At 44.9% G+C, this 25,888-nt stretch overlaps 2 protein-coding genes across 2 annotated transcripts; both read left to right on the plus strand.

Annotated features, from left to right (window-relative positions):
* Positions 1 to 25,865, plus strand: CNN3 (calponin 3). Its single transcript, XM_039228452.1, has 7 exons — positions 1 to 292; positions 20,117 to 20,238; positions 20,435 to 20,501; positions 21,239 to 21,376; positions 21,728 to 21,844; positions 23,310 to 23,456; positions 24,750 to 25,865. The coding sequence occupies exons 1-7, from the start codon at positions 236 to 238 to the stop codon at positions 25,089 to 25,091; spliced, it is 990 nt and encodes a 329-aa protein (XP_039084383.1). The 5' UTR covers positions 1 to 235; the 3' UTR covers positions 25,092 to 25,865.
* On the plus strand, positions 12,688 to 13,155 carry LOC120229441 (40S ribosomal protein S7-like). The gene has a single exon (XM_039228453.1). The coding sequence runs from the start codon at positions 12,688 to 12,690 to the stop codon at positions 13,153 to 13,155; it is 468 nt and encodes a 155-aa protein (XP_039084384.1).
* Positions 25,866 to 25,888: the final 23 nt, after the last annotated feature.

Here is a 25,888-nt window from a genome sequence, read left to right on the forward strand (position 1 = left end):
GGCAGTTCGTGGGGGACTCGGGAGCGGAGCGGGAGGCTCTGCGGGACCCAGTCGGACCGAGCCGCCGAGGCACCGCCCGCGCTCCGCCGCCGCGTCAGGGCGTCTCCTGCGCCGCCCAGGGGAGCGAGCTCCGAGCATCTCGCGCTGCGGCCACTCCTCGGGGCCAGGAGCGGGGAAGACGAGTACTAGAAACCCCCAGACCCGAGCGCAGATTCTTCCCGCCTCCCGAACCACCATGACCCACTTCAACAAGGGCCCTTCCTACGGGCTCTCGGCCGAGGTCAAGAACAAGGTACGCTGGGCTCGGGTGGAGCGGCCCCCGCCCAGGGCGAGGAGGGGGAGGCTAGCTGCCGCCCGAGGGTCCCTGGGACTGGGGCGGCGCTGGGCCACGCTTCGCCTCTGCGCCTTCGCCTTGGCTGTCTGGCTTTGCGGGGAGGAGACGTCGGGGCGGCGCGAGAGTGGCCGCGCGCCTCCGTCCTGGCCCCGGTCTCGAAGCGCCGGCCCCCCGGCGCTCTCTCCTGGCTTTGTTCCGCGCCGCGGGCCAGGACCGGCGGCGGGCGGTGGGTTCCCGGGCTCCTGGAATCCCGCAGCGCCGGCCTGCAGCCACGGGAGCCGGTCCGTGGCTGCAGGACGCGCCCCTCCGGGAAGGGGGCGCTCCTGCCTGGTCATTCGCCCTTAGGTGGGGCCCGTCGGCCCGGCTGGGGACCCAGCGAGCAGCCCCAGCCGTCCGCCCCCGCCTCTGCTGCTGCCGGACCGCGCTGCTTCTCTCACCCCAACCCCCCGACCGAATTCAGCCACAAGCAGAGTCAGGCGGTTACGTGGCCAAACTGGGCCCCCCATTGTTCCTTGCCTCTAGCCGGGGAGGGGGCCCGTTGAGCGGTCCGCCGACCCCAGGGACCCCGGGACCCTTAACAGTTTCCGAATTGCGGTGCCCTGAGGCCAATTACTACTACCGCTGCTGCGGAAAATGAAGACAAAGCCTGAGCGCGCGGCTTTGGGAGGACTATCTGCCGTAGAGTTGGGATTTTTTTATAAAACTGAAGTTTGTAGTGCATTAGACTTGAACGCTATCAAGGATATTTTCGTGGGTTGCTTTTGTTTAGGGTATGTTTGCCGAGGCGGATTGTAGTTTGGAGTGATTTGCCTTTGGAAACTCTCAGCTTTGCCATTGCCTAGCATTACGAATGCACTGGGTTTATCTTTGGGACTTTTGGTCTGGGAAAGAGATGAGAGGCGTCCCCCTCCCCAAATCCTCTCCTTCCTTCCTCCCTCCCTCCCTGCCTGCATTCCAAGCCCGTGACATCAGGGGTTTCTGGGGGGAGAGAGCAGCCAATCGGCGCGGAACTGCGCACAGACCGCTCATTGTCTCCTTTCTGCTGTTCTGGCCAAAGCGCCACAAAGGAGGGCTGCTGTGGTTTAATTCCCATTAACCTCCCGGGAGCCGAAGCATGTCAGGATTGCCACCGCACCGTCCGACCGCTGGTAGAATGCGCTGGCATTGTCCGAGCTGCACCATCCCAGTGTTGAGGGTGCACGCGGTGTGGAGTGAATTATATGGAAGCAATGAAGCGCACCGTTGTCAAACCCCAAGGGAGAGTTCTAGCTCTTCTCTCCCCTGTTCCTGCCTGCGCATCAGGATTCAATTAATAAATTCTGAACAGGCTTTGAAGCAAAGAGTTGATTTTTAACCGACGAATCCAACATTGGAACGTTTGGGCCCTTTACCTTGTCAAGTGTGTTGCCCTTATTCGAAAACAGTTCACTGAACATTTTCTTAAAGGACAGAAAAGTGGTTTGCGGCCGATTGTTCGGTTCTTTCCAAGGTTTACAAATGGAACTTGAGGAATCTGCAAGTCCAAACTGTTGGACGTGATACCCTGGCCGGGCGTGTGCACATTAATTTTAATTTGCCCTTGTGATTCTTGGCGGGTGGTGGTGGAGTCTCTACCTTTTGCATTGTGAATGAGGTCCTGATAACTTTGGCAGTCCTTCAAGTGACTTATTTTTCTTGGAGGTTAATATCCGTATTAATTTCTTTTTGCTGACTAATGAAGCAGCTTCTGCCCTTTTCCTTCTTTTTATTGAGCAGACTGAAGGAACTGCACAGACTGAGGCTAGATCACTGTAATTATTATGCATTTTTAAAAACAGTAGCACCTCAGTTTTCAGAGCCTTTGGAAAGTTAGAGCGTTGAGTTTCTATAACTGTGGGTTTATTCCTTTAAGCACGAAAGGCATATTTTAACAACCCCCTTCATTTATATGGGCCCTTCATACAGTAGCCTTTCATAGGAGGTCTTTTGATCTTAACAGCACAGCGGCCTGTGAGGGGGAGGCATTGCTGGGGTTATCCAACATCATTTCTAGGTCAGGATGCCGAAGCTCAGAAAGAGTGATTTGCTCAACATCGTACAGAAGAAAGTTGGAATATTCTAAGAATGTAAACTCTCAAAGTGATCTCTTAGTGAAGAAGTTGGGGATATTCTGCCACCAGTCACTGTTGTCTGCCCCACCCTCCCCACTTTTACTGGCCACCTGTCACTTCTTGACATTGTAATTATTCGTTCAATGCTGTTTTCATCGGTTCTGGGCTTGGAAATCAAATATCTATGTTTGCTAAGGCCTTTGTATGAGATACCGCATTACAGCTGTGGACACAGGGCTGACAGGAGAGGGTATATGGAACATGAACTTTGACACTGCTTGGTTTGGACACCTTTTTGATTTCTTCCTGTTTTTTCTTTACATATCGCATAACTGATATGTTGCTTAAACGTAAGGTGTGTTTTCCCACCTCTTAAAACTTCATTTAACAAAGTGGAAAAAATATAAACGTCCTCAGGAAGCAGGGTGGAATAGACCTTGGATTTAAGCAGGAATGGGTTCTAGTCCTCCCTCTGTCACTCTGCCTTGTATGATGTTGGACAAGTTAATGGATCTCTCGGTCCCAATTTCCTAATCAGTAAAATGGAAATAATAGTTACCACCCCTAACACTGCATGAGATGTGTCTGCTTGTAGTAAGTACTCAGTGACTATGTTGTAGCTATTAGTTCTTAGTAATTGAAAATTAGTATTGGTATTCTATTCCATAGACTCGTCACTGATTCTGTAAGTATTCCATTTCTATTAAATAAGCCTTTGGGTTTTTTTTTTTGTTTTTTTTGTTTTATATTCCAGCTGTGAAAGCTGTTTGCCAATGAATTGATGAAATCTTTGGTCTTGAGTGCTTTTAATTAGTATTTTGCAGGGGAAAAATCTGTAAACTTGAGATACTTATTTGACAAGATGATAGATAATACATGGCAAAACATACAAACTTAACTTTCTTTTTTTTTTTTTTTAAATGGGCAAGAAGTTTGAAAACAGCCTAAAAAGTGGAATCTTTGGCATGGACTGTGAACATCTTTAAACAACAAAAGGGTCAATAACTTGCAATCTGCAAAGATCTTAATAGACTAATAGGGTCAGGGATAATACAGAAGCTGGTGTAGATAGTTCTGTGGGGTATGGGAACACTCATAAAGTAGTAAGGTCCTAAAAAGAAACAAAGAAAAAGAGAAACATAAAGAGAAAGAAACAAACAGAGACAGAAAGGAAGAAAGAACCGAGTAACGTTGAGCCAGACCATTGACTGCATTTTGGGGACAAAATGACAAGGAAAACACCTTTGTGCCTTTTAAGCTGTGAGAAGACTTGACGGGTCCTCAAGGAAAGCACAGCATTTCCTGACACTTGGCTGGGAACAAGATGTTGGAGCCAGTAGACCTCCTCCTAAAGTTGAGGATGCAGGGAAGCCCCTCTCCCGGGGCGTCCAGCAAATGCTGTAGGGAGTGGAGGAAATCAGTTGTGGAGGGAGTGGATAGAGCTGAACTTACCTCTGTATGATGAGAGGGGTAGTCTGTCTGAAATATTAAGAAGAATGGGAATTGGAAGGCACGTTCTCACAGTTTTCTCACCTGGGATGTATGGTTTGAGCAAAATAGCTTTTTGCAGAATCTTCTTGGTTACAAAATGTAGCCCTCAACATCTGAAAACCATGTTGGAAGGCTTATTACGAAAATTGTAAATCACTGGAGTAAGTGAAACAACCATACGGTGACAAATAGGGCCAAATGTCCAGGAGGCCTGCCACCCTGTCTGCCTGCCTGCCTGCCTTTGGACAAGCAGTGGCTCTGAGAGCTCCTGATCACAGTAACCCCAGGGTGATTGTGGACTCCAGCTGTCGACTGTACCCTAAGGTGATCTGCCTCGTGGTGGTGGTAGAGCCCCAGAATCACGTGAAAATGTAAATAAGTTTACCTTTAGTGCTTTTTTGTTTGTTTGTTTTGCTCCACACCCATCATGGGGCTTGAACTCATGACCCTGAGATCAGGAGTCACATGCTCTACTGACTGAGCTGGCCAGGCGCCCCCAGACATAGGTCTTTAATTCAGAGCTTCTGTGTATGGTCCCTTTCCACCAGCCATAGGGGTTCCAGTATTATTCATGGATGAGATACATCAAGACCTATATTTCACAATACAACTTGGGACATAGTTGATGCTTAATAAGTATTTGTTGATTTAATGAATTTATCCATCTGGAGTGGATTTTACTATCTTTAGAAATTGGAAATTAACCCTATTAGAGTATTCTTTGTAGAAGAATTCTGTAGTGCAATGTGATATTTTGGAAGGACGAGGTGATTTTCACAGCTTGCCTTTCTTTAGTTTGTTTTAATAATATTACATTGGAAAACTTATTAGCAAGATAATCCCTTTGTTGTTGATGAGGCTCCTTCTTAGACTCCCACATTAGGCCAGAACAGTAGAAGTCCCCTCTGTAAGGCTCTGTGGGATACCTGCACCTCCCAAAGACCACCTGCAGAGTGGTCCTTCAGCTAATCTGGCCTCCTGGGTGGGACATGCCATTGTGGCTTAAGGCCCTCTTTTCTCTCCCCCTCTCTTGACCAGAACAGTTTAAGAAAATACAGGGGCACCTGGGTGGCTCAGTCGGTTAAGCAGCCTACTTTGGCTCAGGTCATGATCTCACTGCTTGTGGGTTCGAGCCCTGCACAGAGTCTGGATTCTGCTTCGGATTCTCTGTCTCCCTCTCTCTCTGCCCCTCCCCAGCTCACACTCTATCTCTCAAAAATGAAAAAATGTTAAAAAAAATTAAAAGAAAATACATTTGCTACATTAAGAAGGGGTGCCATGCTTTCCTCTTTAAAATGCTAAGACATATTTACTCTGGAATTTTAATGAAGATCATTATCAAGCTCACTGTCCTATGACCCAAAGCTTTTTACACTCTCTCCTTTGTGGAAATTGTACTATTTGTCTGTCTCTATCCACTCCTGTAGATTTGAAAAATAAGCTTGATGGGGTGCCTGGCTGGCTCAGTGGGTGGTAGAACGTGGCACTCTTGATTGATCTCAGGGTTGTGTGTTCGAGCCCCAGGTTGTGTGTAGAGTTTACGTTATAAAAACAGGGTTGCCTGGGTGGCTCAGTTGGTTGAGCGTCCGACTTCGGCTCAGGTCATGATCTCACGGTTCGTGGGTTCAGGCCCTGTGTCAGGCTCTGTGCTGACATCTCAGATCCTGGAGCCTGTTCAGATTCTGTGTCTCCCCCTCTGCCCCTCCCCTTCTCATGCTGTCTCTCTCTCTCTCTCTCTCTCTCTCTCTCTCTCTCAGAAATAAATAAAAAACATTAAAAAAAAAATAAGCTTGATGAGGAAGACGTTGCAAGTACTGTCATCAACCTTTCCCCCATACCATTTCCCTTCCAGGTTGGGATCATGGGGGTTATTAGTGACTGTTTTCACCTAAAAGTATATTGTGAATCATGATTACAGTTATCTGTGACATTAAAAAAAAAAGTGAAGCACAATTGGATGGTTTTGGCTTTTTAGCCAATTATACCATTATAGCTGGGAGAATGAGAAAATGTTTAACTTACTCAGTATGACTAGGTGGTGGGAGGGGGCTTGTCCTTAGAGTTTTTGGCAAGTTTCATTTTATTCTAGGCATTAGCCTGCTACAGCGTATATTCTATGTGCATTGGTTCTTCCTAACTCTTAAATTCCTAGCCATCCTGGGCTCTTAAATGTTACTCATTTATACTTGTGCCCAGGTTTTTGTTAAGGATTTCTTGAGGCCAGAGTAAGATCCTGGTTGTGGGGCCTGAAGCGTATGCAGTTTGGGAGGAGGAGCGAGGGAGCATGTCAGTCATTCCCAGAAGTACAAAAATACCTTGCAGATTTTATAAAAACATATGACCGTGGGAATCCTGTGAACTTGAAGATGTCTGTTAGTCTTCTTCTGGTTCTTGTCAGTGAGAAAGTGGCCTCTCGTGCCTGAGACTGTGGACTCTGGAGACCGTCTGGGTTGGAATCTTGTTTCTGCCCCTTACGCGGCGACTTTGGGCAGGTAGCCTACGTTCCATCCGTAAAATAAGGATATGGAAATACCTGCCTTTATAGGGTTGCCGGGAGGAGTAAGATAGACAATCCTTGTAAAGTGTTTAGAATCTTGCCTGGACCCACAAGTGCACATCATGTAAACGTTAGCCGTTGTTCCACATTGCTGGCTGGTTCTCTGTTGCATATGTTCCATCCTGTGTTCTCCTGCACTTCTCTTGTTTTCTAGATATTGAGATTATCTGCGGGACTTGGACATTCATTCAGGAATCTGTTTGTATCGGAATGAGGCTTCTGGCAGATAGGGGACCACGATGCCCAACAATACCTCTGGATTTCGCTTCTGTGTCAGGAATATGATCTGCCCCTAGAGTCTTTATGCAAGACTCCTTTCCTGGTAGCCTGCGCTCCCTCTGTGAAATGCCGGGGCTTCGAAGCCTGTTTGCTTTGTGTCCACGTGCCCCCAGAGCCAGGGGCTTCTCAGAGAGCTCGAGGCTTTGCTTTCTGGCCATGTTAATATTTGCCTTTTTCTTTTTAAGAGGTGGATTTCTGTAAAACAAGATAAGATGCCTCTTTCATTTCTTGCTTTCAGATAGGGCTCCTATTCCTCCGCAGTGGACTGACAAACATATTTACCTCTTTGTGCTTATTTATTTACTGTTAGGATTTTATTTTTTAAGTAATTTCTCTACCCAGTGTGGGGCTTGAACTCACAACCTGGAGATCAAGAGTCACATACTCCAATGCCTGAGCCTGCCCCTACCCCTTTGTGTTTAAGCAAGTGACAATCTTGCTTGTCACTGGAGGTCTTCAGTTTCAAACAGTCCTAGGAAGGCTCTGCATAGACCTGTGTGAAGGAGGTTCACGAGCCCAGAAGATGTAGTTTTAGTTTCCCCCGTGAGGTAGGGAGGGAGCTTCTCCAGCATCTTCCTTCGGCCAACAGGAAGCCTCCGGGTGCAGGCGCCACCAGTGGTCTGCGGGGCAGGCCAGGGAATTGGAGGAAGGAGTGCAGGGAAAAGAGGTCTTTGGGCGTGGAAGGACTCTTCCGGGTGAGACATAACCTAAACATTTCTGGCCATTTTCCTCTCCTCCCCGAGGCGTTTCCAGAGGATCCTGGCGGGGAGTGGCTGGCCAGGACTTCATCGTTCCGCTCCCCTTCCCCAGTGTTTGGCCACTGATCTTGCTTCATTGTCCCGCGCCTCTCCGCCTCTTTCGTGCTCCACAAGGCTCCACAAACGTGGAGAGAGTGTGTGTGCTTCATGACTGCAGTTTCCCCTCCCTCCTTTTGTTTCACGTGGGAGGAAATCGGAGAGAAAATAATCAATACCATGTGTAGTAACTAAGTCTCTCATAAGTCAAACATGTGATTCTACTTTGAATGCAAAAATAGCAACAGCAATCATAGTTCTGATCGAGTATAGAAATCATACTTGGGATGAACGTCATGTTGTGAGCTTGTCAGGGTCCTTGGCCCCTTAGCAGCTAAGCTGGAACTCTGGGGCCCGTCTTGAGAGTTCACGTATGGCCACATCCCTTCCCCTGAATGGGCCCATTCTCTGCTCTGAAGACTGGAAGGCATTTGTCTCTGCTCTTCCCTTACCTTTCTTGAGAGACCTGTGTGTTGTAGAAGTCCCTCTGCCCACCTCCCATCGGACACACGCGCGTGCACACACACACACCCACACCCACGCACGCACACTTGGCTAGCCAGGCTTTCTTTTTGAATTTTTTTCCTCTTGGGCTTGATTTTTAAATTTTCTTCTTTTCCTCTTTTCACTGACTGCTCTCCTGTTGACACCCTTTCCTGCATTCCTTCTTACAGCGCCTTCTAAAACATGCATGTCGTGGGAGGTTCCTTTTTATAGGGGCCCGCGGAGGAGTTAAAGTGTTTTTTGTCTGAGACATCTCTGCCAAATATCTTCTTATGAACTTTTGAACCACGCTGGCAACGCCCTTTGGGACTGCTGAGTCTCCATGGGCTGGGTTGAATCAACATTTTCTCGAACTCTGCAGCATACTCACGGTGCGGCAGTGTGATGCGGTGGTGGTGGTGGAGGTTTTCTGAACACCCTCTCCTTCCCCAGGAGCTGGAAGGACTTTCTGTGAAGCCGCAGGGTCCCTGCCTGCCACCCTCCTCCGGCCACCTGGCACCACAGCCCCTGCTACAGGCTCGGTGTGCAGCCCAGACCAGTCCTGTCGGGCTGGTTTAGGAGGCCCGGGGGTGGGAGAACACGAGCGGAGGAAAAGACGTAGTCCTGGAGCCAGACCTGGGTCCAGATCCCCTTTGAGCCCGCGACTTTTGGACAACTGATCTCTGTATGGACACAATGCACTTACCTTGGGGCGCCGTCTTCCTTGCCTGTGAGAACCTCTTCTCTTTTTCTGTTCTGATTTGGTGACTGAAATAGTTGCTATGAAGAGTGCAAACAGTACCAAAACATAGAAATAGTGAAAGTATCCTGGATCCCTTACCCCCCACCCAGCCACTGGTGCAACTGTGATATCATTCGACCATTTTAGAACTGAATTGTAGTGTATTGTAGCGATTCCTGTTATTTATTCATTACTTGCCTTCTGGTGGATATTTCCTTAAAAAGTACTTGTGTAGGAAAGCACCTAACTATTGACCTAATATATAAAAGTATTATAGGTAGTACCAAATGACTCTTTAAAAAAAAAAATCAGCCTATCTTTCCCACCAAAGGTAGGAAAGAGAAGGTGGTTCTCTTCTTGATGGTAAACCAAAACGCCATCAGAGCAGAGTAGTCAAAATTCAAGTCACTTGTTTTAGTTCATTATTATCAAGTCACGGGTCACAGACGTCTGTGACGCCTACCCTCTCAGCCACCCTGCCACTCAGGTGTGAGTTGGCAGCAGAGTGAGGTGGGGGCAACTCTTTTACAAATTATTCGATTGTAAGTAGTTTTTAAAATAGAAAGTCTAGGCAGCATCAAAATGATTTCTTATCAAAATGGCTATCAGATAGTGTCAAGTGATCATTCTGTATGATGTTCTGAATTTGAAGGAGGAAATCTTTATGGTATCTGGACAGGAGTGGCCAGCAGAGCACGCATAGAAGGGTAAGGGTTGACATTTATTGACTTCTTCATGATTTACGTGAATTAAGTCACTGATTCTTCCCAACAGCGCTCTGATGTAAGTGCTATTAATGATCTCTGGTTTACAGGTGAGGAAACTGAGGCACAGTAGAGCTGGGATTTCAACCCAAGCATTCAGTATCCAGTGCCCATGCTCTTAACTGTTTTAATCAGAAGCCAGAACTCAGGGAGAACTGACATCTTTCAAGGTGAAGGGGAGAAGGCAGACAAGAGAGAGAAGCTTAAGGTGATGTCTATTAACAACAGGAAGGGGGTTAGAGGGGCTCCTCCAATGACTCCTGTGAAACCTCACCAGCCAGCACCTCGCCTGTGTCTAAACTGAGGTATTTCAACTCTGTTCTTCACCAGTTGTTTAAAGCCAGCTCTCTCAAAGGGACAGACTCAACTGCGGTTAGAAAAGGCATTCATGATCTGAGACCTAGAACTGGGCCCCCAGCAGGAGCTCCTGATGTACTGAGGGCCGACCGGAAGGCTGGGGTCTTGCTCCTCCTCGGCCTCCTGTCCGCCCATGGCCCATCAGTAGCTCAGAGTAAGGGGGCAGTGTGTGTTTTGACTCACTTTTGGGGTGGGCAGCTGGGAGCACTTCGATGAATGTGCTCAGCGATCTGGGAGCAGGGGTTGTTTCTCGGGTTGGTGAAGACGAGTTCCTTGTAAATACAGTGTACACTTGGGGCTTTGGAGGTGGATGTCATGCCTCCTTGTGTCACAAGGCCCATCCTGCTAAGCAGGCTTGCTATACAGTTGATGAGGAGTGAGTGTGCATTCTAAAGCTATGGAAGGCAGAGTTCCTGCCATGATGTCCCTTGTAATTAGAAACAACAAGGACAGCTTTTCAGCGCCGTCCACGTGGCTGACTCACAAGTTATTTAGGAGGCACCTAGGTGCCTGCTGAGAACACAAGTGCCTGGAGACGTAGGTGGCAGTAAAAATGGCAGATGTCTGCAAGTCTAATGAGCTGTGAGTGAGGCAGACCCTCAAATACCCTAGAGGTGAGGTGAAGGAAGCAAAGTGTTGAAGAGCATCTCTGTTTTCATCTTTTACCTGCGGGGCTTCTGTGACAGTCCCCTTTCAGCAGGATTTCTGCAACAGCATCAAATTCAAGACCCAGCCGGCCTCCTTCCGAAATAAGAGCACCTTCTCCAGCTGGCTTCTTGGGGGTCTCCTTCCGCCTGTGCTTCGCTGGCACTCCCGTGCTCTTTCCATCCCTGCATGCCGATCGTATGTCTCCCTAGAATTTCCACATCCTTGCCTTGGGTCTGCCTACACTGTGGCATTCAGAATAGATTGACTTCCTCTTCTACAGGACTTTCATCTAAATATTCAGATGGTACCAGCCTGTTTCTTCCCCTGCCCCCCAAGTCCCTTCTTGGTTATATATAGCTATTCCTGTCTGGCCAGCCTCTCATAGGCTGTGTATGATTTTTCTGATCTTTTCCCCATTCAGTTTGCCCCTTCTAGAAACTGATGTCTGTTTGTCAGTGTCCCCTTCTAGGCTGCAGCAATCAGAATAATGCCACAGATATGGTTTAACCGACCAGGGTCCAGTGGGATTATTAACTAACTCCTTTGTTTGACTACAAAGCACTGACTCATTCTGTTTTGATCACTGTAACGAGGTAGATGAGGCACATCCATGTCAAAGGATTCCAATCCTTGCTTGGCAAGTTGTTTTTCCCTCTTTATAAAGGAAGGGCGATGATAATTGCACAAGGTTTTCTAGTTCACATGCTCCTCTCACACCTGTTTTATTAAAGTAATCCTTTCCTTGGCTACCTCATAGAGCAGTTGTTACCAAGCAAACAACACAGGCAGTAGTGTTTTATAAAGAATTGTATATCTCTGCAGACCAAGAGAGCATTAGCTTTTTTAGACAGAGTTGTTTAGCTAATTGAGTATGCATGACTAGTTAGTTCTAAGTCTTTGGTGCAGGATTTTGCATGTACCTGGAATCATTTAGTGAGCTAGGATGTTCCGAATCTGAACTTGGTTTCTTTGGAGCTATTCCTAATTTAATTTTCTATAAGTTTAATAAGTATGTCCAATAGTTTCCAGATCATCAATTGTTAATTTGTTACCAAAACAGAAGAGAACAGATCTAAATCTAAGCCTCAAGGTACATATCATTGGGAGCTTCTCCTACCTTGACGTAGATCAGCACAGCGGGCATGGTTGTTGCTTCTGACCAGGCCCTCCTTCTAGAGTTACTAAACTGGACCTAAGGAGTGCCATGGACATAGGGACTTTTATGAGAAAGTAAAACAAATATGTCCCTAGTGGTCCATCTAAGATTACTAGATTGGTAGATCAAGGAGATGTGGCGCCCATAAAAACCAGCAGTATTCAAATGCAGATGTCTTTCCGAAACAAGATAGATCTTTAAATCTGTGGCCTTTCTCTAGTTGGGTCCTACTATCAGTGGATGAAAAATCATTTGTTGAGTACCCGCTATGTGCTAGGCATGGGCTCTGCGGGTACGAGATGACTAAAGCCTGTCCTGTCCCCAAGGAGAGGACAGGCACGCTGGATGTGTCTGGCGTAGGTGTGCTGGCTCCTGGTGATGGACGATTGCCTCCCCCGCCCCACCCCCTGCCCGCATACCTGCACACCTCTCGCCGGGAGTCCGCTGCAGTATGATGGCCATGCTCTTCAGCCTGTGGTGGAGGGCTCCTTGCCTTTTGGGTGGGGGTGAGGAAGCAGTGGGCCCACATGCAGGTTCTAGTTCCTCTTGTTCCCCAGGGCATCTCACACAGTGAGCTGTTTAATTCGTGCATCTTTGTTCGTTGTCCTTTCTGAGTGTGGGTTCTTCTGGGAATCAGCTATATTTTAAACTGAAGGTCATTTTCTAGTTAGAGAAGACAAAATTGACATTCTGTTTTCTGCATTTTCTTATCACTTATTAGTTATGCTGTCTGCTTTATGTATTGGACCAACTCCTCTCAGGATATTTTAAAAACTCTGTCAGTTTCATAGTACTGGTACATTGAGCCATAACGTCTTTTCATTTATCTCACTTACATAGTCAAAGAGAAAAAATGGTGTTGGTGTCATATGCTGACATGTTGATCTGAAGGTCCAGCTGTACTTCTGAGGAAAAGGCCCGACTTTAAAATGCTCTTAGGCTCTTCCTGGGCCAGTGCTCTCACCAAGAACAAGGCCACATTCAGTTCGAGCATGAAGATCATGAAGCCCAATGGCAGGAAGCTGGACGACTTCGTGTCGGGCATCTACCAGGTTCTCCTTAAGCTAGAGAGGAGCTCGGATCTCAAAGCCCAGCTAAGGGAGCTGAATATAACAGCAGCCAAGGAAATTGGATTTGATGGTGGTCTGAAAGCTATTATCATCTTTATTCCTGTTCCTCAACTAAAATCTTTCAAGAAAAGCCAAGTCCAGCTTGTCTGTGAATTGGAGGAAGAGTTCAGTGGGAAGCATATTGTCTTTATTGCTAGGAGGAGAGTTTTGCCTCAGTCAGCTCGAAAAAGCCATACACAAAATAAGCCAAAGCATCCCAGGAGCTGCACGTTGACAGGCACGCGCGACACGATCCTGGAGGACTTGGTTTTCCCAAGTGAAACTGTGGGTAAGAGAGCTCACGGAAAAACGGATGGCAGCCCGCTTATTTATAAAGTTTCATTTGGATAGAGCAGGGCAGAACGTGGGGAGCACAGGGTCGAAGCTTGCTCTGGCCTCTCCCAGAGGCTCACTGGTGAAGATGTTCACTTTGAGTTCCCAGAGCTTTGTTGTAAACAAATATGATTTAAAACAAATGCTCTTAGGTGTCCCTCCTGTTTACCTGAGGCAGAGCCGTTTTTCCACAGCCCTGGAATGTACTTGTTTGCCATCATATCTTTAGCACAGTTCACACCATAAAAGGAGTCTCAGATTCTATAGTGACCTTGAGGAAGGCATGCAATCTACCTTGACCTTCTTATCCCAAACATAAAAGTGATTTTCTCTAGAATTCCCACCTCTCTCCCCCTTAAGATATAAATGTGTTTTGGGGAGTCTGGGTGTCTCAGTTAATTAAGCGGCAGACTTTGGCCTAGGTCATGGTCTCGCAGTTAATGAGTTCAAGTCCCACATCAGGCTCTGTGCTGACAGCTTAGAGTCTGGAGCCTGCTTCAGATTCTGTGTCTCCCTCTCTCTGTGCCCCTCCCCTGCTCTCGCTTGCGCTCGCTTGCTCGCTCTCACTCTCGCTCACTCTCTCTCAAAAAATAAACATTAAAAATTTTTTTGAAAGGGATATAAATCTGTTTTTAAAAAGTAGTTATTTTATCCTTTTCATCAGGAATAATCTGAAAAAGAATGAGAACTGGTGATGCAAAGACATGCAGGAATGGGCATGGGGATGAGTGGCGAAGGACAGTATCCCCGATGAGTCTCAGTGGAACTTTTTGAATCATAGACAACAGAGTGAACAGTTCGCAGTAGGGTTCGGTTAATAGAAAGCTTCATACTTCTGTGCTCGAGCTGATACAAAAGGAGAGCATTCACTCTGATGTGTCAGGCATTGAGATGGGCCCTACTCTACCGATGAGCAGGCTTCATTCTCACAGTGGTCCTGGGAAGAAGACTGTGAGAAGTGGGATCACCAGGGTTAAGTTCCTTACTTAGGTCGCGCTAAAATTGGGAACACAGTTTTAGGAAGTTTTTAAAGTTTGACTTCAAGGCATGTGGTCTTTAGTTTGTTGTATTCACAATGTGAATACTTTAAAAATTTGCAAAGGGTGGGGAAGGTTAAGGTAGGTAAAAAAATGTTAAAGCCTGTTCATTGTCTTGCATGAGGTATCAAGAATGGCAGATGCTAGGGGTGCCCTTGGCTCACTGGATTGAGCATTAGACTCTTGATCTCAGTTCAGGTCTTGATCTCAGGGTCATGAGTTCAAGTCCCATGTTGGGGTCTGCACTGGGCGTGATAGATAGATAGATAGATAGATATGGCAGATGATAAAGAAGAAGGGTAGAGGCATGGTATTTCAGGAGGAAATCTATTTGGTTCTTATGTTAGGACAGTGGTAGTCCCAGGGAGTTCTGTTCTTTATTTTAAGGTTTTATTTTTAAGTAATCTCTACACACAGCTTGGAGCTCGAACCCACAGCTCCTGGATTAAGAGTCATATGCTCCATTGACCGAACTAGCCAGGCATCTTTTCTTTATTTTAAGTATCCTACTTTATTACTATAATTTTTTTTGCAACTGTGCTAACACACCGTATTTAATAGGTGTTTATCTCTTTCCATTAGAATGTAAGCTTTTCAGACAGAGACTCTGCCTTTGAACCTAACTGGTATGTAGTAGCCACTTGAATGATGGACAGAAAGCAGGAGTAATGGAGAAGGACGTTGGAGGAGGAATACGTGATGCATGGGAACTGTTGAAACAGAGGGAAGCTGCACTGAATAGGATCATTGTGGGAGGGTTTCGGGTAATAGATTATCGGGGTTGTGTGAGACAGGGAACCTGGTGATTGTCTGCCTCCAGGTTTTACCAGGCACTGTGAGAAGAATAAATTGTGAGGAGTGCACGGGAAAGACACATTTCATTCTTTAGTAGATTCTAGAACATTCCTGGGTGTAAGTGGGGCCATCAGAAAGTTCTTGTTTTATATATATATGAAATCCCTGCTCTTCATACAGGTGCACCCCCACGTTTTCAGCACTTTGGGGTCACTTGTTGAGGTGGTTTTGAAGCTCCGTTTCCCTCATTGCTCCGAATCCCCTTTTAGGGATTTTGTCAGGAAATTCTCAGACCTCAGTGGCTGGGAGGACTTGACTCTGGGCACCCAGTAGGCTTTCATCTGATCTAGTGTCTCCCTTTTACTGTTGGGGCATAGGGCCTCCGGGCTTGTGCTTGTGCAGGGAGATCTAGTGCTGTTTTATCCTTGGTGTGCCCTCGTGTGTATGTGTGCACGTGGGGGAAGCGGCGGATGACGGGCACTGACCTCTGGGAAGGGAGTAGGATTTGGCAGGGGGAGGGGAGGGAGGTGAAGAGAAACCTGTGCATTTTTACTGGCTCCCGTGCTTCTCAACCTTTTCCGTCATCACTTCCCCAAAGAAAGGTTTTAGATATTTTTCCTAATTACCTCCTGACAAAGGAATAGAGTTTGTTGGGGAGGGTCACAGATTACTCTAAGGTCTACAGTTGTTTTCACTGCCCACAAGAACCCATCGTCATCCCTTTGTGGGGCAGTATTACCCCCACTGAAAATGCACGCTCTGCATACTTTTGTACTGTTTATTTATTACTATATTTAAAACAATTTTTTTTAATGTTTATTATTGAGGGACAGAGCATGAGCATGGGAGGGGCAGAGAGAGAGGGGAAGACATAGACTCTGAAGCACATTCTGGGTTCTGAGCCGGCAGGACAGACAGAGCCCGACTCAGGGCTCAAACTCACAAACCGTGAGATCATGACCTGAGCCCAAGTCACACACTCAGCCGACTGAGCCACCCAGGCACTTCTGTTGTTATTTTTTAAAATGAGTGTTATTTTAGAGATCCAAAAGAAAGGTTATACAGCTTGAAAGGATTGAACTGCCCTGGAACCAGAGGGTGACTCCACACTGGTGCTCTTAGTCCTGAGGAGTGAGCTGGGGAAGGGCAGAAGGCTAAGGCCATCCTGGGCCTGAGCGGCAGCCCCAGCACAAGGGGTGGGGGGGTGGGGGGGCAACTGAAGATGCCAGGGGAGTGGCAGCAGGACTGGCAGAGGATGATCTCCCAGCCCAGATGCCCCAGAGGCTTCTCTCTGTCTTCATTTTCTTCACCCTTTGCTTGTACTTGGCAAGGCAGTGTTGGTGAGTTCTGGTTAGAGGGGAGCCTGCAGCAGGGCTTCTCGTCAGTGACCCAGCCTCATTGCCTGGAGGTACCCCTCCCCAGGAGAGGGGTCAGGACGTGTCCTGGGGAACTGGTGGTGTGCAGGGAGGGGCAGGAAGGAAGGAAGGGGCTGCTGTGCACTTGACGGACCCATGCAGAGGCTCTGAGAGTGGCTTGGGAAGATCAAATAAAATAATTCTTGAAGAAGAGTGAAGAAACTGATGTTTATAAATAACTTGGAAGAGTGATTATTTTAAATTATTTTTTCATTTTTATTCAGAGAGAGAGAGAGAACATGAGCCGGGGGGAAGGAGAGAGAGAGAGAGAGAGAGAGAGAGAGAGAGAGAGAGAGAATCTCAAGCAGGCTCCATGCTCAGTGTGAAGCCTGACACAGGGCACGATCCCACGACTCTGGGATCATGACCTGAGCCAAAATCCAGAGTCAGACGCTCAACCGACTGAGCCACCCAGGTGCCTGGAAGAGTCATTTTTAAACAAATCAGAGTGAAATTTCCATGACCTATTAATGAAATAAGATTTCATTAGTCTCAATCTAAACGTAATCTTTTAAGCTAATTTTCATGTTGCAAGGAAGAAAATGTCAGCATTTTCTGCCTGATGTTCAGAAATTAAAGCTTTTTAGATGGAAATCGTGAGTGTTATTGGCCAAAGCTTACTTTTTACTTCTAACAGCTCTCAGTCCCTTGGCTTTACAAGTTGTGTATATCACACAGTTTAAAAATCCCCCTCTGTAGTTACAGAACAGAAGCCCATTTGCTTGACCCGTGTTCTGCCACACTTTGAAGGAAGCACCCCTGATTTCTGTGTCCTGTGGAACAGTGCTGGGAGCTAAATGATACTTTGAAATAGATTTTTTTCCCTAGAGGAACTCATAGGAATTTTTTTTTCATTTTAAACTTTTTTTTTTTAAACAAGTACATATTCCTAATTTTTGAATTCTGTGTAGCCGGCCTGTCTGCAGAAAGCACACTTATTTAAAAAAGTGGTATTTGAGTAGAAAATCCTTGCCGCTCCTTTACTTAATTTCCTTTACTTAAAGGAAAATCCTAGGCCAAGAGCCCTAGTTACAGGATGTCGATGCGTACCTACTTCTCTGTTAGTTTTCCACTTCGGGTCTTGCGCTTTGCCTGGAGCTTACGCGTTTTATTCGTGCATGTGCTAGTATGTGAAGTCTGAGACGGAATTGGCTGTCCAGAGCCCCAGCTTGCAAGTAGCGAGTGGCTGAGTCAGGGTTTGAACCCAGGTCCAGCTAATTCCAGTCCTTGATTTTTTCTCTCCTTACTCCGTTGGTGAGAACAGTCCACAGGGAAGATGAATTTCCCTCTGGCTTTTCTGCTAAGGTTATTTCAAGTTTGCTCTGTAATCACTTAGTGGTTTGGGGCATGACATTGTATCTGTCAGACACATTTGAATAAAGGAAACATAAACATTCTATTATAGGTTTTTGTTGTTGTATAAAAATTTGTCTCATTTGGGCTCATCTCCCCCCCCTCAAAAAAAAACACCCCAAACCCGTGCAGTGTAACCTTCATTTCTACATTTGAAGAAATAGAACGAATTTCCTTCTAATTTTTGCTGGTTGACCAAACTGTGTAGACAGTTTAGAATGGGAAAGAGCCCTAGTGCACTCATTGGATTTGGCCTTCTTGTTGTGTAGACAGGAAATGGATCAGAAGCTAGACGGATTGACCCTGAACTAGGGCCTGCAGCACCCTTCCCGCCTTAGCCTACCACGTTTGTCTTTAGATTCATTGAAATGCAACTCCTCTGAGAGTTTTGCTTTTGGAAAAAATTCAACTGGGAAATTGTTTTCCACAGCTAATGCTTAAGGGATGCTGGTGTTTCCTTTTATTCTTTGCTGGTCCCTCTCCAGCCATACCACACCCCCCCACCCCTCGCACATTTATAGGTTTTTTCCCCAGTCACTTAGAACACGAATCCAGTGCGAAAATCTTAAATTTTTTTTCTACCAAATTATTTATTGCATTTTCTAAAGGTGCCATTATCTAAATAGATCTGTCCCTTATATTGGGGGAGATACATTCATCATGTAAGAAGACGTATTCAAAGCATCATAGGGGTACCGGCTCCTTCCTGCTTAACCAGAGGGGAATGTGTCCGGCTGGCAGCACCTTCCAGTGCCACTACCTCCTTCTTTCCTGTTCCCACATCCAGTATGTGGACTGGCAGGAAATCCAAATAAATGTGTGGGGTTTTTTTAGGAGACGGAAGTACCAGAGGCCAGGCAGTTAACACACATTGTGCACCAGCTTTATATGGTGTCTGACCTTTTACAAACTAACCTCTAGGCCAGAATTTGATCCAGGAAACCATGCACAGTGTTAGTTATCTTAACACGAAAATGTAAACTCGTTGAATTTGCATTTAGAATTCTGGGTAAGTAAATCTACAGCTCAAATAAATCCTCCATTATGCTGTCGGAGGTAGAGAGCCATTTCTCTAATTTGGGAGGAAAATGCAGAGCAAGGACTGCTTCTCTCTAAATGACACAGTAATGAGTGGAATCAAAGGATTCCACCCTCCGTGGTGAAGACAGTGAAGCAAAATTCCCGCCCGCGCCACTTGGTGGTGAGGGCCTGGGAGAGGGTTCCCCTGTGGAACTGGAACTTGGGGGCCCTCTCCACAACAAAAATGTCCTCAGACTATTTATTTCAGTAATGAAACCTAATCATGTTTTATGGAGGCAAATGTTTCTGCGTTCGCTTCCGTTTCCATAGATGCTGCAACAGTCCGTTACAAGCGCATCTTGAGCTCCATCCCCCTGGGGATTGTCTGCGTGTTGCTGGCATTTCACCCGTGTAATGAGAAGAAAAATGGCACATAATCTCTTCTTTCCAGCTGTGTTCTTCTTAATTGGTTGACTGGCCTCGTTAATATTTCTAGGACAAGGCATAGCTTGAGAACTGGATTTTAATAATATTTTGTGTAAATTTTATTTTTTTAAATTGAGGTGTCTGGTCTTATTATGAAGAGATCTTTGAAAATCTGTGTTTAGTGGGCTTTAACGTGTGTAATAGTGTAGCACCTGTGTTGGTACATTGCCTTTATCATAGAATTCTGTTAACTAAGGAATTTTTCTTTTAGTTTTATTAAATGTTTGGATGTCAGGTATAATGCTTGGTACACTAAAGGTCTAGAAGTGACTCCAATGAGGAGTTTATGGGCTATGGACTACGTAAACAGAGCTTCCATATTGTACTGTATGTACAACAGTCAGTGCTGAGGAGCGTGTGTGTGCACATGTACATGGTGTGCATCTGACCGAACAGAGGTGTAGAAAACACCAGAACCCTGCAGGCAGCAAAACTATTGGCCTGAGATACCTTGGCCAGTTAAGATACTGTGTAAAATAGCTGCATGTGTCAGAATCCTACCATTCTCTTTTTTTGGGACTGTGATATTTAATGACTTAATCTTTAAAATCTAATACGGTGGCTGCCATTTTGTAATATGCTGTTAACTCTTGTCATTTCCTGTGTGTTAGGAGCATCCATAGTTTCTCCTTCTCCTCCCAGGTTCTCTCCCTGTACTGTTCAAATTTTCTCTAAGAACCGCCTTAACCAAAGTTTTTTATTAGTTACTGAAGCTGTAATCGTTGGTTAGCTTTGTCAGTGGACTCTAATGGGTGTAATTTACTGCATGTCACAGTTGTGGTTCTAATGCATAAGAAAAGTAGAGCAAGTTGAAGTCAGCAGTTTTTGATGTTTTAGTGAAAATTCTTCAAAGTTGGTTAACTTGTATTTCAGATCGCTTCCAAGTATGATCATCAGGCCGAAGAAGATCTTCGAAATTGGATAGAAGAGGTGACAGGCATGAGCATTGGCACCAACTTTCAGCTGGGCTTAAAAGATGGCATAATCCTCTGCGAGTAAGTTTTGGGCATTTCTGTTCTTCTGGTCCTTTCCACAGGCTTCTGTGCCGTCCTCCTTCCCAGTCCAGGGTGTCGAACCTTAACATTGCAGAACTGTTTTTAATGCTTCCTTACTGATATTAAAGGAGCCAACTTTAGATTCCAGTGCTTGTTTTTGCGTGAACAGTAAGTGTCACCTGTACTTTGCTTTCAGACTCATAAACAAGCTACAGCCAGGCTCAGTGAAGAAGGTTAACGAGTCCTCGTTAAACTGGCCTCAGGTAAGCAGCTGAACCGGCAACCTCTGGTTTTCCTTTATGCAGCGAAGATTTGATTGAAGTAGGCATTTTAGCAGAAATTAGTGCGCATGGCTATATTTTCTTCCTTACCTTGCTTCCATAATTGCTTAGAGTTAGTTCTGTGATGATTAGATCCTTAGCTTAGGAGTTTTATTTAGTCTGTCTACTCTCGGAGAGGATTTGACACAGCTTATACAGAGAAATACAACCTAGACCCTAATGATAAACAAGGGAAAAAGCAGGTAGTTTAACAACTAATGGTTGATTGGAGAACACCATATTAAGCAATCTTTGTTCACGAATGGGTGTGATTACATAAAATTGGATATTTTGACTATATCTTTTGAGGTAATTATTTATTAATGTGAGTAATCCTGTACTTTCTGACAAAATTTTAGCCCTGGATAGCTCTCACAGAATCACAGAATTCAGAATTCTTAAAAGTACGTAAGGAAGATCTTGCCTTCAACGAACTGAAAAAAAATGACTGCATAAAAATAAAAAGACCATTATGCGACCTACTATAAAATACTTTTTCTCCTCTTTCCGTTTCCAGAGAGAGGAGAGAGAGAGCTGTGCTTAGTATGTGTCTGGCCGAGACTCCTTGCCAAGTAGCTTTCTGCCTGGCATCTTACAGTAGTCATGAAGGCTTATAGTTCTTAGATAATGTGACTGTCGGTGTTTAGCTCCCAAAGTTATATGGCTCTTTTCCTTTATAGTTGGAGAATATTGGCAACTTTATTAAGGCTATTCAAGCTTATGGCATGAAGCCACACGACATCTTTGAAGCAAATGATCTTTTTGAGAATGGAAACATGACCCAAGTTCAGACTACGCTGGTGGCTCTGGCAGGTCTGGTACGTATGTGTCTTTAATGGCTGATTTTAAAAGTCCCACCATGCTGGTGATGAATTACATCTTTTCTTTCCCATGGGAGTTACGGCTAGGCAGGAAGCAGCCTCTGTCTCCTCCGTAATTATTAGCTTTGTGGGAAGGCTGCTGACATCAGCTGCCTCATATAAGAGTTTAATCAGAATACTTCCATTTCAGAGCCACAGGTATTACTGAGTGGCCTTAAATATGTTTTTCACCCCTGGTTTGAGTATTCCCTAGTGAAGCCTTCATCTACGGACAGTATCGTTTCTTTGTGGTTCCTTCTGTGTCCATTTTCGTGTTCCTTTTTAGTTAGTGTGCAAATTTCTGTCTAGGCTAAAACAAAAGGATTCCATACAACCATTGACATTGGAGTTAAGTATGCAGAAAAACAAACAAGACGTTTTGATGAAGGAAAATTAAAAGCTGGCCAAAGTGTAATTGGTTTGCAGGTAAGTCGTGTGTTACTGCTTGCTTCAGTACCATCAGTTCCCACCATGTAAAGTGTGTGTCCCCTAAGTAAGGCATGGATGAGATATACCATAATGTAGGTTTGGGGGATGGATATGTGGTTTATATAATTTGTGTCCATTTATGTCCATGAGACGTTGCTGATGGTTTTAGAAGAAACCTCAGGCATGCCCTCAGACTTGACAATTGTTTCTCTAGGAAATGACTTTCAACCCCTAATTACATTGTCTTTATTTTGTTTAAGAAAACGTATTTTATAAATTTCTGAATGTTATGACCGAATGAGGCAATTTTATAAAACCTCAATGCCAAAGTCATTTATTTGCACAACACAGCAGCCAAGCACTATGGGAAATACTTAGTTCAGTTATTTTTTCCCCCCTTCACATCGTTCCCCTGGAGAAGGTCACAAAAGCACCACTGAGAAGTGTGCCCTCTTGGCCACTGCATCATGTGAGGCAGATTTATTTTTGTACAGTACACAATCATACCTGGTAAGAAACTGGAAACCTGAAATTCCAAACAGTAGTCAGTTGGTTAAATTATAACCTCACAGAAGGAACCAGAGTAAGGTAGAAATGATACACATGAATTCAAAGATTGAGGAAAACAAATCAGGTTCTAAAATACAATGGTCAGTGTGATCACGATTTTATTTTAAAGATGCACATGCTTATTTTTGTATATGTATTTTTAGGCATGTGTATTGATACATATATAAACAGGTAGAGAAGATAAAAAACCTAGAAGGATACACACAAACACTTACAGCTAATATCTGGGTGGGAGGATTGCATTGATTTTTTTTTTTCCTCCCTCCCTTTTTAAGTTAAAAGACCCACAGAAATGTGTCCCCAGATAGAACTGGTTTTACCAGTTGGCCTTAAAGCCATGCTATCAGTGGAGAAGAGAATTCTTGTTCCTCTGAACTTGTTTGAGTTCATATCCCTTGTTCTTTCTCTGTCCAGTGACATGAGAGTTGGAGGAATAAAATGTGGTCCTTTTCCCATGAAGATGCTGGTGATTTTAATGAAACTTTGAAAAAGCCTTTTTTTTTTTTTTTTGGCTGTGGAGAAGACATTTGGCATTCACTGTCACATTTGATACAAACCTCTGGAGTAGAAACGCACACTGCCTAGTCAGAGCACACTGCCTAGTCAGAGAGTACCTCTGTTCCTTTAAGTGGCGGAAGCGGTAGCTCTTAATTTGGTTTTCTGTGTGATATAGACAGTAGGGGGAAGAGGAGCAGGGGAACTTTTTCCTTTTAAAGTGAGCACCTTGAAAGTTGTGAAAGCATGGAGATTTTGCATCTAGCTAGCTTCAGCACAAAAAAGGGACTTGTCGATTGTACCCCTCCATCTTTTTCAGAGAACACAAAAGTTTTGCTTGTCATATATGGTGGTGACTTCTGATAATCATTGCTGTTTTTAATTTTTAACTTCAAAGATGGGCACCAACAAGTGCGCCAGCCAGGCAGGCATGACGGCCTATGGGACCAGGAGGCATCTTTATGATCCCAAAATGCAAACCGACAAACCTTTTGACCAGACCACAATTAGTCTGCAGATGGGCACCAACAAAGGAGCCAGCCAGGTAAGCAGTGCCTTTTTATATTTGGAGCAAAGAGTAGAGAAGGATTATTTAAATTAGCACTTATTCTTTTTTAATATTTAATTTTTAGAGAGAGGGGGACAGAGGGCTATGCTAACAGCAGGGAGCCCGATGTGGGGCTCACACTCACGAACAGTGAGATCATGACCTGAGCCGAAGTTGGATGCTTAACTGACTGAGCCACCCAGGCGCCCCGCACTTACCAAGTATGTTTTGTTGAGAAAGCAAAGGAATCAGAGGACCTTTCCTATAGGAACACAAGTATGCTGTGGCTCTTGGCTTTTGTTGGTAGTCAGAAAGCTGGCCTTTCTATCTAACCAGACAAAAAAATACGTTTTATTGTAGCAAGTTTACTTCTTGCCCCAAATCCAAGCAAATTGCTCCTTCTAATGGCTCTGAAACTTGGTAGGTAAGAGTATCTGGTGTTCTAAGGAGGAGTTAGCCAGCACTGCCATTGAATGTGTGACTAGAAGTAGGTGGAGCTATAGCGCAGGGACAGCACCGGCCTTCTACTGCCACGCACGCTGGACGTGGTTCCTTGTTGCAAACGCATCAGCACCTCAAAGGGAGACTCCTGTAACCACGGGATAGGCTTTGAACAGGCTTTTTCCTTGGGACCTAAAGTCGAAACGTATTATTTGCCCTTTCTGGAACATGTCCTGCCACATGTGGCATCATCTCTCAAAGGTGCCATTCAAGTTTGCTGTTTTACCAGTTAAATCTGGAAATGTCTGCTTGGCATAAATGGAGAAATGAGGTAGGAGTTACTGTGCTTGTGGCTGGCTCCTTGAGACTTAGGTCCCTCGGGACTGCTGTGCATAAGTTCTGTTGGCAGTGTGATGAGCTTTGGAACTGAAGGCCTGGAGAGTGTGTGGCCATCATAGGTACTCACATGCAACTCTGAAGGGGGCCCACGCCACGCGGTGCTTTTACATTCTTTATGTTGAACCTTCTCCTAAATCCAGAGTAGGTGGCATGTTCTCCATTCTGCATATGAGAAACCTAAAACTAAAAATGTTAGCTTGTTTTGAGGCCACATAGCGGCTTTAAAGCAGAGCGAGGATTCGAAGGAAGGGCTGACCTAGCTTGAAAGCCAGCGAATATTGGTTCTTAAGAAAGATTCGGTGACAGGAATATTTGGTAAGCTAGCTTTACCCCTGAAATGAAGTTATTACGTTAGTGTTCACATTCACTATGAATTTCATAATGTATAAAATGTTCACCAGAATCGATTTTAGCTGCTGTTTTAACATTTATACTGTGTTCTAATACCAGGCGGGGATGTTAGCACCAGGTACCAGAAGAGACATCTACGATCAGAAGCTAACATTACAACCAGTGGACAACTCGACGATTTCTCTACAGATGGGAACCAACAAAGTTGCTTCCCAGAAAGGAATGAGTGCGTATGGGCTTGGGCGGCAAGTGTATCATCCGAAATACCGTGCTGCTCCCACAGAACCTGTCATTCACAATGGAAGCCAAGGAACAGGAACAAATGGGTCTGAAATTAGTGATAGTGATTATCAGGCAGAATACCCAGATGAATATCATGGAGAGTACCAGGATGACAACCCCAGAGATTACCAGTATGGCGACCAAGGCATTGATTATTAGATTTACACAGAGGAGCTCAGTATTTAGCCCATTGTTTTTATTCAGTGAGAACCAAGCTAGCCTTGAGTAAATTTTATCTTGTCTTCCTAAAACACTATTATGCTTATTGTACCTAAAAGAAATATTGCCTTACATACATTCCCTTTTCCTTTTTCTGCCTCTTCCCTAAATAGTTGCCTTTTAGTGCTATAACAGTTAAATCCTACAGCAGAAGCAATAACTCGCATATGAAGTAAAAAGGAATACTGTGAAAGGGGAGTACTCTTGTACAGCCAGTTCTCTTATTAAAGACCTATGCATTTTTACAATCTACTTAATAGACTGGGATTTTCAAACAATAGGAAGCTTTTTTTTTTTTTTTACAGTTTAGTTATCTGGTTTCTACATGGAAGACTAAAGTCATGCTTAGAGCTAAATGTGGTCTTTGCCAACTAAATTTAAGATGCAGCATTTTAGAAATTTACATATCAATGTCTCTACAGTATTGTTTGCTAACTCTTAAATAAAGTCCTGATCCGTGTGCATTTGTGATTATATGTGTACTCATTCTCTTACCTAAACCAACAAGATCTTTACAGAGTGGTGTTTCTAAAGGAGCGTGTACAAAATGGGCCTGCAGACATTCAGGTCTGGGTGGTGTGTCTGCTCTTCCTGTTTGTGCCAATGTATCAATGTAGAGTTGCTCTGTTTCCTTCAACTGTATTTATTGCTGCATTTCTCAGCATAAACTTATCCCATTGTATTTTTTATAAATAAATATTTTTTTTGAACATTCTTATGAGCCACAGGCTGATTAT

Source organism: Hyaena hyaena, unplaced genomic scaffold (genome assembly GCF_003009895.1).
Source record: "Hyaena hyaena isolate Hyena2069 unplaced genomic scaffold, ASM300989v1 scaffold_32, whole genome shotgun sequence".
In the NCBI taxonomy this organism is placed as follows: domain Eukaryota; kingdom Metazoa; phylum Chordata; class Mammalia; order Carnivora; family Hyaenidae; genus Hyaena; species Hyaena hyaena.